The sequence below is a fragment of the Vollenhovia emeryi genome, unplaced genomic scaffold (assembly GCF_000949405.1).
Source record: "Vollenhovia emeryi isolate VEMERY1.0 unplaced genomic scaffold, V.emery_V1.0 DF939127.1, whole genome shotgun sequence".
NCBI classification, from domain to species: Eukaryota; Metazoa; Arthropoda; class Insecta; order Hymenoptera; family Formicidae; genus Vollenhovia; species Vollenhovia emeryi.
In genome coordinates this window covers 1063362-1079844 of record NW_011967239.1, presented here as the reverse complement: position 1 = coordinate 1079844, position 16483 = coordinate 1063362, and the positions used below count along the sequence as shown (strand labels likewise).

At 49.1% G+C, this 16483-nt stretch overlaps 1 protein-coding gene across 6 annotated transcripts in view; it reads right to left on the bottom strand.

Annotated features, from left to right (window-relative positions):
- Positions 1-3627: 3627 nt before the first annotated feature.
- LOC105568772 (tyrosine-protein phosphatase 99A) overlaps positions 3628-16483 on the bottom strand; it is a 288137-nt gene continuing 275281 nt past the window's right edge. For 3 of the 6 annotated variants that reach the window (XM_012024688.1, XM_012024687.1, XM_012024690.1), the window contains 13 exons: positions 14215-14418; positions 12756-13036; positions 11856-12112; positions 8391-8674; positions 7001-7221; positions 6624-6749; positions 6319-6494; positions 5901-6192; positions 5651-5822; positions 5442-5566; positions 5088-5365; positions 4859-4994; positions 3628-4755 (listed from right to left, as the gene is read on the bottom strand). In XM_012024688.1, the coding sequence (XP_011880078.1) occupies positions 4261-4755; positions 4859-4994; positions 5088-5365; positions 5442-5566; positions 5651-5822; positions 5901-6192; positions 6319-6494; positions 6624-6749; positions 7001-7221; positions 8391-8674; positions 11856-12112; positions 12756-13036; positions 14215-14418 (3047 nt within the window). In that variant the 3' untranslated portion in view covers positions 3628-4260. The remainder of the gene's footprint in view (positions 4756-4858; positions 4995-5087; positions 5366-5441; positions 5567-5650; positions 5823-5900; positions 6193-6318; positions 6495-6623; positions 6750-7000; positions 7222-8390; positions 8675-11855; positions 12113-12755; positions 13037-14214; positions 14419-16483) is intronic. The other 3 variants (XR_001009451.1, XM_012024691.1, XM_012024689.1) reach the window with 3 other exon arrangements.

Genomic DNA, 16483 nt, shown 5'->3' with positions numbered 1-16483 from the left:
CCCCGTCGTGTGCTCTCCGCGCGACGATTCTTTACAAATGATAATTATAAACGTTACGCATCCCGGCAGCTTGTGTACGAAACAATCGAACGTGCTCGAGTTGTGATTTCTTTCACGGTTGTCCGTTGAAGTTTCGGTAGGCATTCGACATATATATCCTCTGTTAAAACACATCCATTTCTATATACTCATTTCTATATATCCAAATGCATGTACATACACACAGATGTATATGTATATTTAAATGGACATACGTATTTCACATAAGTAACAGACTCTCTGAACGGCTGCGCGCCAACGAGACCCCGCGCAATCCCGAAACTCCGCCCCTCCCCGACTCCGCCTCCGCGTTTCCTCACTTAATAAAATACACATATGCACATACGTACGTATATATATCACATAAAACCAACTCGGAACGAGACCGTTTTCGCTTTTTTTTTCTCTCTTCCACGTGTGGTCCGCGCGAATACTACAAGTTACAATCGCAGTCTTTGTTATACCGAGGGTGTAAAAAGGAAACCGATAAACCGCGCCCGGAGCTCGTCCTCGTCGCGTCCACCTTGTCGCGCGACATCCGAAATTATCCGCGGCCAATATCGCGGCGAACCGTTCTCTTTCTCCCTCTCGCAGAGGAGCTCGTTAAATTTGGATTAACAAGACGGAAAATGATCGTCCCTCCCCCTCTCGTCAACGAATGGCCCGGCCGCTTCGTGGCTGCCCGGCGGACGAATGGCAGGGAAAACGCAGTTTCAATCGTCTGTCTCGTCTCGATCGTGGCGTAGCGGACGACGAAGGGAGGAAAGAGATTAGAAATGAAATGAAGAGCCAGGGGAGCTAGATGCGAACTAACGGTGTGAAAACGAACGAGACAATGTGCGTTCATCTTACAAATATTATGTTTGACTAGAGTCTACATTATCTATACACACCACCTATTTTTTTTTGTTATCATCGAATTATACGCGGGCGGGGGGCCGCGCCCGCCCTCCCCCGTGTCTCGCGGCCACTCGCGCCTCGTTTAGACGTCTATCCCGCGTTTATCCACGTAGGTACGCACACATATAATCGTGTAATATCGTAAAATACAGTATTAGATCGCATTTCAGTGCACGCGCGCGACGAGGTATCGCTCTCTCTCTCTCTCTCTGTACAGGTCCGCCCGTGGGATGTGCGGGTGCGCGTCGCTCCTCTCCTCCCTCTTGCTATGGCATTGTCCCCGTCTCGTCGACTCCGATTTGAAGACGGAGCGATTCCTCGTCCGCCACGCCCAATTCATCTCACTCCCCGATCGCCATTCATATCATAAATATTTATATATATATATTTTTTTGTTTCTTCTCGAATAGCGCGACGAGTTCGTGTTCGTGTGAGCTGTCCGTCACTCAGGTGTGCATATCTACCACTTCGGCGTAGCTTCTCGTGTACATGTGTATGTGTGGGTGGGTGTACGTGTATGGGTACAATAATATCGCTTCTTCTCGCCACAGTTTCCATCGGTGACTTAAGTTATTAACTAAAAGACACGTTCTTTACATGCATAGTAATCTCTAGTTAGACGATAAGTCGACAAGGTGTTTCGTTGGTACGAATTGGTGATGAAATCGGTGACTCGATCGTGGCCAGTCGGCGATGTACGCGCGTATACATCGATTGCCGGGCTGCTCTCCCAGGTTGGGGGAGGCCCCCATATCTCGAGGATCGGGTCTCTGCTTCCCGGCGCGTACCGGAAATACGCTCGCGTTACTCGCGTCGCCGAGCTCCGCGCGACTCGTGGCGCTTCCTGGAGAACCGTAACTCTCTTGTGCGATGAGGTACAGCGATGCTCCCGGGTGCCGGTCCCTCCCGCCGAGGAGCTCCGTTTTCACGCTCTCGCGACTCGGGAATCGCTTTTCCCGAATGACTATCAGTCTTGTGTCCCGCGCGGGGCGTATCTAATCAGCTTGGCGTGTGTCGACGACGAAGCGGTTTTCTCTCCGACGAGCACGCGCTCTCGCACAGCTAATCACACCGGGCCGACCAAACGGAACGTTACAGAGTCACACCGCTCTCTGTTCCCCCTCACGCGTGTTTCTCGATCTCTCGGCACGTTGTGCTCGTTGCCTCTGCTCTCTCCCTTTCGTCCAGCGACCGATTTTCCACTTCGTCCGAGGGGCGGCGATCGAGGGATACTACATACGGTTTTCGCGTTTGTACACGCACTCGCGTACGACGAGACGAATATTATCTGCCGCGGGATTCGCGAGGAACTGTTCTCCCTTCGTCCGCACCCTCCTCTCCCCCCGGTCTCCGTTCTCGAGTCGACTGATAACGTTATCGAGCATCACGGAAGAAACGTTCGGTAGTGCTGACTGACGCTCGTCGCGATTATCGTTAGACTGGTGTCGTTACTTAATTATAATACAGTTTCGGCAAGTTGAAACGAACCGGCTTTGCGTCTCTTTGCGCGCAATTGCTCATTGTTAACTTAAACGAGTAGTCTTTCGAGAAAGTAGAGACTAATTTGTACTGTTACGAGTTTAGGCCAAGCGACGGAACGTACACTTCGCAAAGTATCTGACTGCGCTTTTTTTTTTGACGCACGGTGACGAGTAATCGATAAGACACGTTTTGCAAATCAGTACGGTTTGCGCGATGAGCATCTCGTTACGTGCAACGAAGGCGACTAACTTTTCGCACGCCAATCTTTCTTCGTCGTGAATTCAACAAGAGAAATCGAACGCCACCCTGCACTTCGCGTAGTTTAATAAGTCGAGAATTTAGAGCGCAGCTTTGCCTCGTGCCTCACGGTGCGCGGGTGTGAGCGCGCCAAACAATGATTAAAATATCGCGATTGTCATCACCGTAAAAACGAGCGGTATTACTTGTCAATTGAAGAGAAAGCGTAAGCCACGGCGCGAGTCGCCGACAATCTCGGCCTCTGCGTTATTTATGTAAACGTCGCGTATAAAAGAAAAAGTCGCAGCTACTCCTCGCAGAGAGATCGCACCCGAGGAGTTAACGTTGCGCGTTAGACGTTACCGAAAGCCGTATGGTCGTCTACGAAGTTGTGCGCTGTTTCGATTCGTTCGCGCGGAGCGAATGCACGGCGTAGTTTTGATTTGAGTCGCGTATCGAGCGGCCTACGCGCGGAAATCACTCGTCCGAACTTAATTTTTAACGCACGACGACCGCGGCGGCGGTCGCCGATACCGCGGTATCGTCGCTAAAATGGCAGTAGCAACGGGCGCGATAAGCCCGTTGCGCATTGTCGCGGCTCATTTGCCGGGCCGCGAGATCGTAGTGGATGAAAAACGAGAGAGGGCAGACGCCTGTGTAAATGAATTTTCGCTTATCGCGCGCGACAATCTCGCCCCGACGATGCACTCTCGCGCGTTATGTGTACAATAAACTAAAAAAAAAAAAGAAAAGAAAACACATAGAATAATTGGATACACGTGTATACGTATATGATGTATTATATATGTACACACCCATCCGCGGAAATGTCGCTCTAACAATTAGGCTATCGTAATGATTCTTTGGCAACTCGGAGCTGTCGGATTTTCGACGTGCGTATACACACGCGCACGCACGTCCGCACACACGCACGCACACGCACACAGCGCACGATTTTTCCTACACATATACACATGTATGCGTATACAATATTTTATGTAACGTGTATGTGTGTGTTGTGTGTGTGTGTGTGTGGGGTGCACATATACGTATTATGCATATGCCCGCGCACGTGTGTGTTGTGTGTGGTAATTTTATATGCTATGTATAATATATACACAAAGTAAGAGATTGATTGAACGTAAACTTACGCGACGGACAAGATAAAGCATCGCCCATCCGGCGCGCGTCGGCGGCAATTCTGTCTGTTTTTGGCACTGTCCGCTCACGCGCCCGGAAACCGGGTGTTTCCTTACCGAAACTCCTCTCCCTCGCGTCTCTCTTTCGGCTCTTTCTCCCCCTCTCTTTCTTTCAACGTTCACGTTAGCTCTATGTACACTAAGAAATCCGCTCGAAGATCCTCCAGCTCTCCCTCGGATGCGAATTATCACCTTCTCCGCGATGCGAGGATTAGTCTGCACGCAGGAGAAGCAGATTTTTTTCTCTCTCTTTCTCTCTCTGTTACGACACAGCGTGCCTCTACCCGTCGAGGATTACGGACGGCACTTACCAGTTCGTGATTAAACTTCCGGCGTTCGGGAGTCTCGATTACAGCGGGGCCGACCTTCGCGAGGGTGCGCTGCAACCGAAGATAGGCCGGCATCATTGCGGCATCATCTTACAGCTGGGCTCCATACTGTCGGAAGGTACGCGCATGCTGCCATTTGTGATATAACCGTTAGCATCGACCATTACGGAGACGCCGGATGGCGGATGATTATGAAAGCTAATGTTTCTCTGCGACACCACCATGCTTTTCTCCGACGGTACTACATGATCGTTGCTGCCGCCGTGGGAGGAGAGGCAGGGCTCGCTCCCACGGCTGCTGGACGACTCGATTGGGTGATCCACGCGTATAGGAATGGTATAATCGGACAGGTATTCGGAACTGACTTCTACGGTCGCGTATTCGCGAATGACGGATGACTTGGATGGATAATCTATCGGCATGTGTTGAATCGACGAGGCCGACCTGATCTCGTTCGGATCGCTCAGCGCAGCGACGTGTCCATTCGCCATGGCGTACAGATCCGGCTCCGCGCGACCCTTCGTCGATAGCATGGACTCCAGACATTGGTACAGCAGAGCGTAATCCTCCTGCGAATAATAAATAATGTGTGTAAATACATGTTCCCTTTCTGCGAGTGCACGTGACGAAAAGTACGTGAAGGAGAAACTCCAGCTTGACGGGAGGACTCACCTTTGAGCGGAAAACGCCAGGTCGCTTCATGTAAAGCAGCTTCGCGAACATGTAAATGTCGGCGCTTTGCTCAAATTCCAATTGCTTGTTCAACGTGGTCAGCAGGACGAAGAGTGCCGCCTCGACTCCACCGTACCTAAAGTGAGCGAGAGCGATACAAGAGTAACGATGTATTCGCTTCAATGATTAATTATGGAATGTTCGCGAGTAATTGGCATGAAATGTTCACCTATCCATCACGACGATAGGACCGTTTTGATAATCCCGATGAAAATCCTGAATGATGCTGACGAAGGTCTTCGGGTTGTTGTTGTGCGGCCACAGACCGCACTGATTCGACGGCGCTTGAACGATCCTGGCGCTGAGCTCGTAGTCGTCTTGCAACGACCGAACCGCGACTTCCAGCAAGATTGTCCCGTTCACAGTCTCCTTCGTTCCGCAGAGCCGCACTCGGAATGTCTCGGACTCGAGATCCTTGCCTTCGATGGGCCAAAATTCCGGATATTCCTGTCGGGTGGCATTCTTTATTAGGCCTCGTTCCTGTTTACTTCTTCTAAGCGATTATTTGATCTTCAAGACATACCTCGTCGCACTGAGTTAACATGACGATAGTCTGCGCATTGTGGTCCCACATCATTTGCCAGAATTCCATTATGGTGTTCTCCATCGGATGCTGCGTTATGATAAACTCGCGGTTGCGTTGAAAGCCTAGAAACACCGAGTTTTATCGTCGTTTGCAGCGGGGAATTTAAACTGCGCGGTCGACTCGATTACAAGGTGTGATGTACCTACCTGAAACCCATGTCGCGTTTATGTAGTCGCTTCCGTCGACGCCCGGTTTTGGCGTTAGGTGAACGCGCGCATTCTCGATAGGGATAATATCCATATTACGATTCTTGTGGACGTTGCACGCTTTGGTGGCGGATACGAGATTGAAGTCCTTAGGTTTCCACGACGTCACCAACTAGGGGAAAAATAGACAAATAATTTAATTACATACTTTAACCAAGCACGGGCAAATCCCTGGGGATAGATCAGTTACCTTGTATTGAGCCTCAATGTTGTTCCACGCGTCAGTCTTGTTATTCGATGGGCACAGCATGTCTTGAATGTGCTTTATTAAGTTATTGGCGTCGATATTGGTCTCGCCGCTCTCGATCGCCTCCTGCAGGGCATCGTGGATAAAGATGTACTGCTCCTCCGTCTGAACCAGAAAGTTCCTCTGAGTGCGGATGTGTTTGAGAAAGCCGTACACATTGATCTCGCCCTTGGCTTTAGCTTGCTTCAGCATGGCGTCGATCACGATGTACGTTCCGGTACGCCCGACGCCGGCGCTGAAAGCAGCGAAATAATCCCGTATAACGAATCGAGAGAAGGGTCGTTGAAGGCGTCGCAGCAAATATTTAACAATGTTGAGCGCGTCGAATTAAAAGTGGAACTTATTAAAATGCAATTTTCACCTGCAGTGCACCACGATGGGGCCAGCCTCGAGCGGATTAGCGTTGGACGATTTGCGGATAAAACTCAGAACGGGTAATGGATGATCGGGCACGCCGTGATCGGGCCAACCGGTGTAGTGGTACTGCCATATAGTGCGCTCGCCCATATTGGTCCCATTTTTCTTCTTCTTGATCTGCTTAAAAATCCGAGAAAGTTTCTCGTTGGGAGGGATTACTTTGATCGCTGGCTCTCGCGCGGTTGCTCTACGTCCATTCCTCTACGAAGAATGGCGTTTCTCAAGCGCGCTTTATTTCTAAATATATACCTTTAAATGTCGAATCTGGAGAGTGCGGATGGTGTACGTGGCCATAATGTCCTCCCTCACTAGAGTCACTTGAATGTAACCGTACGTCTCGGTCCCTTCCTTGGGCCAGTACATATCACATTTCCTCTGCAAGCGACAACGACAATCCATAAGTGACAATAATCTGGACAAGTCGGATCTCCTCGCTAATCGCAGCGAGTCGAGCACTCGTGCGCGCCAATAATTTCATCTTTGTTTCCGTACGCAATTCTGTCTCGCCATATTACGTAATTTTTCGCGGACGTTGTAAGAGTAAAATCAACGTGGTTCAACTTATCGTTTTATCAACTTTTGATTAGCGTACCATGTGTAAATATTGATATCAACTTTACACTTACACGACCGCGCTCGACCAGATTGGTAATCATTACGACTATTGATACGCGCTGCTCCCAGACCATCCGCCAGAAGCCGTCGAACGTAGGCGGGAGCGGGCCCTGGGTGCCGATGTAGGCTCGCGCCCTTTGCCAGCCATCGATGTAATTCGCGTTGACGTAGTCCTGGCCCTTTTTAGGCGGCCCACCGCCGCAGGAGAGCAATTGCACGCGAGTGTGATCGTCTGGCAATAAGAAACATAAAGGGCGAAATTAAATTACGGTAAAATCAGAGCAACGCCCTCGCCGCCCTCACTTCAACCGTAATCTCCATAATCGTAATTTGTCGCCGGTCTAAAAATACGGGATTTCAATCGCGCTACACGGTTATCCACTTATCAGTCCGGTCGACGCAAAAATCAGCGCGCTATTCAAGCCGAGGTACATTCTACATCGTCCCATTTTAACTCGGAAATTATGCCGATCGTTCTGTCCCGCGGATAATGAAGAGGCATTGCCCGTCTCGCGGGCGCGAGAGACGCCGTTTTCCGCGAAGGAACTTGTTACCGTTCGGCCGCGCGACAAGTCTCGAGCTTCAATTTCTCGAAACTAATAGCGATACATCGCAGTCCAAGCCGGATGGTATCGACGCGCGGGGATCAGCGACCGAGCGGTCGGACCGAGCTGAAAAAAAATCATACGCATTCGCCCGGCTCGGCGACGTCGGCAAGTGGAAAGTCATCCTTGAAGAAATGGAACGCGGAGGCGGCGAGCGGCATTGCCAGTTCTACGTGAAGGTATATTGCCTTTCGTTTGTAAATATTCAGCTTATTCTATACAATGGACGCAAAGCGCAAGACGTTAAAGGTCCGCGTCCGCGATGCTAGAACTGTGTCCAAGTTCCAGTACCGAGAAATGTGTAGCCAATCAGCTTGCAGTTTTTCCGTAAAGACCCGTGTCCGCGACGGTAGAACTTGGACCAAGTTGCAAGTTGACCGGCTACACATTTTTCGGAACCAGAACTTGGACACAGTTCTTGGATTATGGACGCAAGGCTTAAGCCGCAAGAAATCGACCAATCGCAGTCCAATATGAGAAGAATGATCGACCGCCATTGGCGGATTTCTTGCGTTACGACCGTGCGTCCCGCGTCAATTGTAGAATAAGTGTCAGAGCACAAAGGATCACAATAGCTTACGACAAAGACGCAGGCGTAAACGTGGACAGCGCACATTCTTTGACGCATGTCGTACTCACCTCCAGTTACACGTGACGTTACATTTACGACATACGCCGAAGCTTGTGAATACGCTAATTTACGTTTACGCTTAGGTCTTTGTCGCAGGCTATTGCGTTGCTTTGTGCCCCGACCCTACGCTTGAGGGCGCGAGCGTAGCGTCCGGTGGCCACTCACACGCGAGTATATTCAGGTATCTGTTCTTGGCCTTGTTCTCGGCGAACTGGGAATTCTCGACGGTGTAATCGCCGGTCTCGGACTGTATCAGCTCGTATTCCTTGCTGAAACCGATGTCACCGTCGGCGTGCAGGCTCGCCACGTGCTGAACGAACTGCTGGACGGCCACGGCGGTCCTCTCGCCGTCCTGCTCGCTGTTCTCCCATTCCTGGAGGGTAGGGACGTTGCGCGGCGGGTAGTCCAGGTAGTAGTAGGCAGTGTGGAAGCATTTCCTGAAGATCGGTCTGAATAATAAAAGAAAACAGGTACAAAGCGTCCCTTCTCGGCGAGCGCATTTCTGAAGAAAAGGCGTTAGGATAATCGCCCGCCTTTTACGCGCGCGTTCTCTTTCGGAAGCGATTCTCCAAGTTATCTCACGTATCCGGGGGGGGGGAGGGAGGGGAGGGAGAGAGTAGCTACATTCCGCGCGATCTGGAGTTATCCGGGCTCGCGATATCGACGGGGAGCACACGTGGGTTGGGCCGATAGCGACGGATCAAATATTGATACGCCGAAATCGATGCCGATAACACGTTCGCCGTCTCGTCGCGCGCGCGCGCGCGGGCGGGCTCGGTTCGCACTCGACGCGACTTACAAGTCGCTGAGGAACTTCTTCATTTCGACGGCATAATCTTGACGCCAGCGTTCATCACAGGCGGAGTCGACGAGACGCGCTTGCGAAATAAATGATGATTAGGCCGGATCCCGTCCGTGACCCAGAAAACGAGCTTGTCATCAGCCACGGCCGATCCTCGGCGCATCGCTCGCGTCGCCGTTCACGAGAGCACAGAGAGGCAGGCACGCGCGCGCGGAAACAGAGGAAGAAACGTGGAGCACGCGGAGCACGTCAAGGCACACGCGTTCTCGCTCGTGGCGCACGAGAGTCTAACTCGGTGCGTGCGGCGTAGCGTCACGCTGCGTTGCCCGGCTCCGCTTCGCTCCGCGCCGCACCGCGTCGCGAACGGCTCCGGTGACTGTAAGAGCATACTTAGGCCTTGTCACCGGTCGTTATCTCGCGATAACGTAAGAGAGAGAGACCTAGGAGCGAGCGTCGGAACACATTAAAATACGCGTCGTATATAGAGTTTGATAAAAATTCGTTGGTACCAATAATGTTGAAAGTGGAAAGGAAAGTCAATTTTATATGATCTAAGCTAAGAGAAGGAAAGAGAAAAGCAAGAGAGAGAGAGAGAGAGAGATATTCTTTAGAATCTTTATGAAACGCTCTGGGACAAGTCTCCTAAAGTGTTAGACAATGCGGCATGGAGAAGTAATTACGAGTGGGAATGAGCATTTGTATAATAAAAAAATAGAGAGAGAGAGAGAGAGATATGTGTGTGTGTGTGTGTGTGTGTGATGTTCCCAAGGGAGAAACCGCTGACCAAAATCTCGTACACCAATGCCCACTGGGTATTGCTTTATCTAATTTTATCTTATTTATCTTGTTTAATCTTATTATATTTTATCTTGATGATGCCCCAGCAAGGCCTAATGCCCAAAAATTAGTAGTAATGTCTAGTAATGGCCAGTAACGCCGCAAATCTGTACACCACAATGCCCTCAGCGGCTTCCCCCTCGGTGATGTACTATAAAAAGAAATTAGACTTGCAAGAATGATACTATAATAGCTGTACACGCACGGAAAGAATGTTCTCTAAAGCCTTGCGTCCACGATCCAAGGGACCGTGTCCAAGTTGTAGTTCCGAGAAATGTGTAGCCAATCAACTCGCAGCTTTTCCGTAAAAGATGCAAGTTGATTGGCTACACACGTCTCGGGACTAGAACTTGGACACAGTTCTTGGATCGCGAACACAAGGCTTTAAAATGTACCCTGAAAATCGTAGGACAACATGGGATTTTGAAGAGCTTTATGGATTTTTTTGAAATGTTACCATACAATTTACTAGTAAACTCATAAAGTTCCTCGAAATGCCGCATTGTCTCGTGATTACACGACTTTCAGGATGAATTTAATGAAAAAATTCTCTCCGCCTATATTTAAATAATTTATGGTGCATCGTGATTTGATGCTAAGAGATGCAACAAGAACGCGATTGTAAAAGACTTGTTTCGCTCTAATTTTCAAGATACTTTTTACCACACGCAATCATTCCATTTATTATACCGCCGTAATATTAGTTCGCAAAATGAAATGCCGCGTAGGAATTTGACGGATTGTGAAGTGCCATAGAAACTTTCTCCGAGACCGAGATAATCCGGGGATCATAAAACGAGAGGAGGTCGCTGGGACGATAGCAAGGGGCCGCTCGGGGCTCGGGAAATCAGGTGGGAAAGTCTGAAAAATGGTTGCGGGTGCGTGCGAAGGTGCGCGTGATTGCATCGTTCGCTTTGGAAACTTTCTAATTGCCCGCACTCTCCAAATGCGATTCGCGGATCCAAGCGCGCGCGCGCCGTTCGCGCTCGAACGGTTAGACCCGGCATTGTCCGGTCGACAATTTGCAGCTAACAAAAATAATAGATCATTTGTAGCGTTAGATCGGCCGGAGCGCGGAGCGGAAGTGAAACGTCGGCGATGCGAAATAGTACTCGGCAAAGATCGGCCGTAACTGTAAAGCGCAACTCGTTGCACCGAGAGAAAGTATAAGATCTGCCGTTGTCACCTCTCTCCGTCACTCTAACTTTTCGCGATCGACAGGCTTCCATCGGTCGCGATAAAGACGCTGCTAAATTATCAATTGGAACCGTCAGCTATCTCGACGCGGGCGTCGTCGCTATTACGTAAGGAAAAAGAGAGCGGGAGGGACTTTGTTTAACGCGGACTGCCCGGATGAAAGATGCACTGAAAAGAAATTCTAGGTGAACTTGTGAGTCCGCATAGTAATAAGTTTTTTTTTAAATTTGGTCATTATTACTGAATTTGATAACAATAGCAAAACGTTTGGTGACAATCATAAACATTTTTATGAAGAAAGAGTAAATTTGCACCTGCAATTAAGCGAACCAACTAAACTCCGCAGCGTTTTAACTTTGACCAATTTATATCGCCATGACAACCTGTGCGTTTAGTTGAAACGGCCATTTCACCAAAGATCTAGGTGACGTTAACCGAGCTTGGATCATTATAACCAAGTCTTTTCGTCAGTGTACCGAGCGGACGTTACGAGAGAAAGAGAGAGACAGGCGATTGTTACATAATACGCTCCAAGAGCTTCGATTTTTATTTTTTCCTCTCGCGCACGTGGCCGCGCGCTCGTCGGCGCGCGACGCGGAAATGTATCGCCCGGTGCGGTCGGAGAGGGAACCAGAGAGACAGACAGACAGATAGATAGACAGACATACAGAGAGAGAGAGAGAGAGAGAGAGAGAGAGAGAGAGAGAGAGAGAGAGAGAGAGAGATATATATATATGCGCGGCTATAGAGTTTCCTCCGCGATAACGCGCGCCGCGCGCCAAACCGTGACTTACTTCCACAGCACGAAGGACGTGATCGCCAGCATCACGGCGAAGCAGGCGCAGACCATACCGGCGATCACGCCCGCGCTGAGATCCTTGCTGCTGCGGCGCATCAAGGGCGGTATCTTGTCGCAGTCGCGGGTCACCAGCACCTTCGTCGGCACGGAGCTCTCGCCTTGGACGATCAGGCGGCTGTCGATCGTGCTCCTCGTGGCCCCCCGCACCATGATCTCGTAAACGGTGTTCACCGTCAGGTTCGGGATAATCGCCTGCAAGCACGAATTCGCAAAACGTTCCCTTTACGCCCCAGTCGAGTACCTGCTCCCGGAATAGGCCCCCAATTAAAATGCTCTGTCTTCACTTGTACCGCGGTTTGAAACTCCAATTTGAGGCCCCGACGAGTAAAACAAATTGTGTTTAACCACGTTCTAACCGCCAAAGAGAATGTAATAAAATATTTCACGCTCTCTGAAACCTTTTAGGCCGAAGAGGATCTACCGAACCCCTGTTGATTACACTCGCATCGGCCGAAAGGGAAAAAGCTCGGGAAATAGCGACTCTTTTCGGGCCTCCATCCGAGGTAAAAAATTCAATATATTTTCTCCGACGCAAAGACCTTCGTTCGACCTCATTGCTCCAAATTCAAAAATTGTACGAGGCTGAACTGAGGCCAGAATATTCGACTCGGGGCGCCGTGATCGCTTTTCTGGCTGGAACGAAGACCCCGCCGGCGAGGTGCGGAGTGAGAGGAACGACAGAAAACAAAGCGGCCGCTTCTGTCAGTGATATTATTATCGATGGCGGAATAATTTATAAATCGTCACGTCAGATACGAAGTGTGTCGATCCCTCGTCATTATGGTATGTCGCTCCGCGACCATCCGCCGCTAAATATTAAGCTGTTAAAACGTACCCCGCTTTCGAGGTGATTCTTGTCGGCCGACAGCTCGATCTCCTCGTAATATCGCCCATTGTCCCTTCGGTAATTGATGTAGTAATAGTCGATCGAGCCCCAGAAGTTCGCCGGCCTGGCCCAGTGGACGTAGACGGACTCGTGGGACTGGCAGGTCAAATTCAAGATCTGAGGCGCGGTCGGTCCTGTTATGTCGGTCTTGCGAATGATCTGATCGGACGGTTCGCCCTCGTTCTTCCGCGTGTAAGCCTTCACCCAGATCTTGTACTCGGTGTACGGACCTGCATCAGCGGGGACGGGGACGTGAGTGACACACGGAAGGAAAAGGGTGGCTACAGTAGCAAAATTCGCAGCGAGAGTTCTCTGCGAGTCCCCCGAGAGTTCTCATGCGTAGGGAACTCGCAAAATTCGCGGCGAGAGATCTCGGAGAGTTCTTTGCGAGTTCCCCGAGAGCTCTCATGCGCAGGGAACTCGCAAAATTGGCAGAGAGAGTTCTCTGCGAGTTCTGAGTTTTTTCTGAGAGTTCTCTGCGAGAGCGAGAGCGTGCGTGTGTTTTGTCTGTCTGACTAATATTTAGTCGCGATAGTTTTTGCCACGGTGCCTATTGCAGAAAGTTTCCTAATATGAGACAGTAGGGTTTCTGTTGAATTAGTAGGCATCATCTGTCGATCCCACCGCCAATGTATTGCTCTCGGAGCGAAATCCGTTTGGTGGAAGACGCGTTGTTGGATCGTATAATCGTTGCGAAAAAAAAATCTGATTGAATTTGGATGTCGAAGACCTGCTATCTCGTAATAGAGGACTTTTCCTCTATCGGGTGCGACAGCAAACCGTTTGCTGCGCTGTAGAAATTTATAGTTATACGGCAGCAAAATATTTTTAGCAAATCGACATTAGTAGCGAAAGGTTTTCTTTCAGTGTAAGCGAGGGAATTCAGTTTTACGCGTAGGAGTCGCGTAACCGTTCCGGCGACCGGTGTCTAGTCGGGCCTCGACAAGGTCCTTTCCCGACTCTATTGTTACCTCCCCATCCGTAATTATAACGAATTGTCTAGCGATGCGTTCACTCGCGCCGAGGCGGGCGCGTGTAAGAACAAAAAGTACGCGCGGCGATAACGGCTCTTCGAGCTTTTCTTATCAATGAGCTAAGTACACCGACCTATCTCCGGTTGTCTGCCGTAACGACTATTCGCTATCGAGCGGAGATTACATGTTTAATCTCGGCGTTATCTAGCGCGTTGAAAAAAAAAAGACACAAAGGCCGGATAGCGAGCGACGCTAAACATCGTTCCGTGGCGCTAAAATAACAAGGTGAAACCTATATAAACGCGCGACACCGTCGGAAGGAGACAGGAGGTATTCGCTAATCGTTCACGTAATCGCGAACAATGGAACAACGTCATCTCGTCCGCGCGCGTCCGCGTTTCTTTTTTTTGTTGTTGTTTTCCGGCGATACTTACGCAGCTCTTTCAGAACGAAATCGATGTACGAGTCGTCGGCGGACTTGTCGGGTATGTGCATCTTAACGTCCGTGTAATTGGAATGCATGTAGTAAATGCGATAACCGGCGATGACACCGTTGGCGTTCTCGGGCTCCGACCACGCGAGCTCGATGGTGGTGCCCGTGATTCCCTGCGAGGTGAGGTTCTCCGGCTTCGTCGGCGCTGGAAGGAAGAAGAAGGCGCGTTTTACATGACAATAAAGTCCACGTGTTAACCTTTCCTCCCCCTCCGCCCCCGCGTCATCGTTCGCGCTGAGACAAAGTGTCCAGCGCGCTCGGAGACGGCAAACTTTCCGGTAAAATCCCCGTCTCTGTTTCTCTCATTGTCGGGCGGTGGCCGCGGACTTCTACGATGCATACTGAAGCAGTATGCGTGCGTAGGTCCGTCAGCGACTTCATTTGTCTAACGGGACATGGCGGGACCCTTGCCTCACTTTTACAGCTCGATGGTACCCCAACGGGAAAATATATATTTCATTGTATATAAAGAAAAGTAGAGAGGATATACATTCGTTTTATATTACTCGTATATGCGTTATAAGAAATATATACTGCTACACTGAAAAAAAAATCTGATTCAACCAGTCGTCTGTTAGAAAATGGACGAATCAGAATTCCTTTAGGATTTACCAGATTTGTAGTGAAGTCTAGCAAACTTCTGGTTATAAAATATCTTTCATGGTAAGTCCTAAAGGAATTCTGGTAAATCCTAAAGAAATTCTGATTCGTTCATTTTCTAACAGACGACTGGTTGAATCTATCAGATTTTTTTTCAGTGTACTATAAATGTAACACCATGCAATAAATTGGAATTTTTCATATATCATTCGGATGTATTAAAAATATATAATACAATGTATGATATACAGGGTGTTAATAAATCATCGGTATACCGCCAATGCGATGATTTATTAACACCCTGTATATACATTATAATACATAGCTGTGTATATAATTATATACGCCTAATGCATGCATTGTATATTCTTATATTTCGTCATATATTTTATATAAAAATGTTAAAAGGAATATTAGGTGTTCTAAGTATCTTAGAATTTACGTTCTCAACGCTCTACCAGCGGAGATCAAATTGATTTCATTTGCCACAACTGTTAGATCCTCGCCACTTCTTGTGTACTGCTGTTGGTGTTGATTTTTAAATACGAGAAAGTGTAACGCGCGATCGCCGCCTCGCGGCAGCGAAGAGCTATACGATTTTTTAAATAGAATTTTTATATACCAAATGTACGAGATATATCACCATATATTGTCACCTACTTTTCGAAATATATATATTTTTCCGTGGGGGTAGCAGCATAGTATAAACTATAACTAGTATGCCCACTCTCTGTCGGTCCTTTGATCTTTTCGGTTTCGTTCACGTGGTATTCCGCCATGTTTTTGGTATAAAATCCTGTCACACTGACTTCACGCTACCACATATACAACCATAGACATAATATGTCGGGACCGAGGGTTTGCATCGAGGGGGAAACCGCTGACCAAAATCTTGTACACCAATGCCCACTAATGCCCAGTGGGCATTACTTTATCTTATTATCTTCTTTTATCTTATTTATCTTGTTTTATCTTATTTTATCTTTATAATGCCTCAGCAAGACGTAATGCCCCAAAAATGCCCTAGTAATGCCCGGTAATGCCACAAATCTACACCACAATGCCCTCAGCGGTTTCCCCCTCGGTTTGCATTTATTTGAGCAGCGGGGTATGTTCGCGTAGAAAAGGACAAACTCTGTTCTGTGCTATTTCGTTCTCTCTTGTTCACATGCGGTCTAGATATATTATGTCCACGTATACAACATCCGTCTCATTGGCGCCACCAAAAAAAAAAAATGGCGGATGCGCAGAAAGGATCGACGCGAAAACAAAACAAATGATGGAGTGGGCATACAAGTTACACTATGGTAACAGTCGGGTGACTACATAGAAGTCTGTGGCGGAGGCGCGCTTCTTCGCGCGCCATTTACATGAACGTAAAGAAAATAGGCCGGGCACACGTGCCTCTCTCCACGGTGCAGTTTCCGTGCGTGCGACGTTGGGGTCAGGCATAAAGAGAGATACGCGACATCGGATCTTATTATGCTCTTTACTACGCGTCGCATTGATAAGAAAAGAATATGACTCGATGTTCTTCCTCTGCCTCTGTTCCAGGATACTCGGTGGGGGGGGGGCGGGGGGGCAGGGANCGCATCATGCCGGGGTGCCGG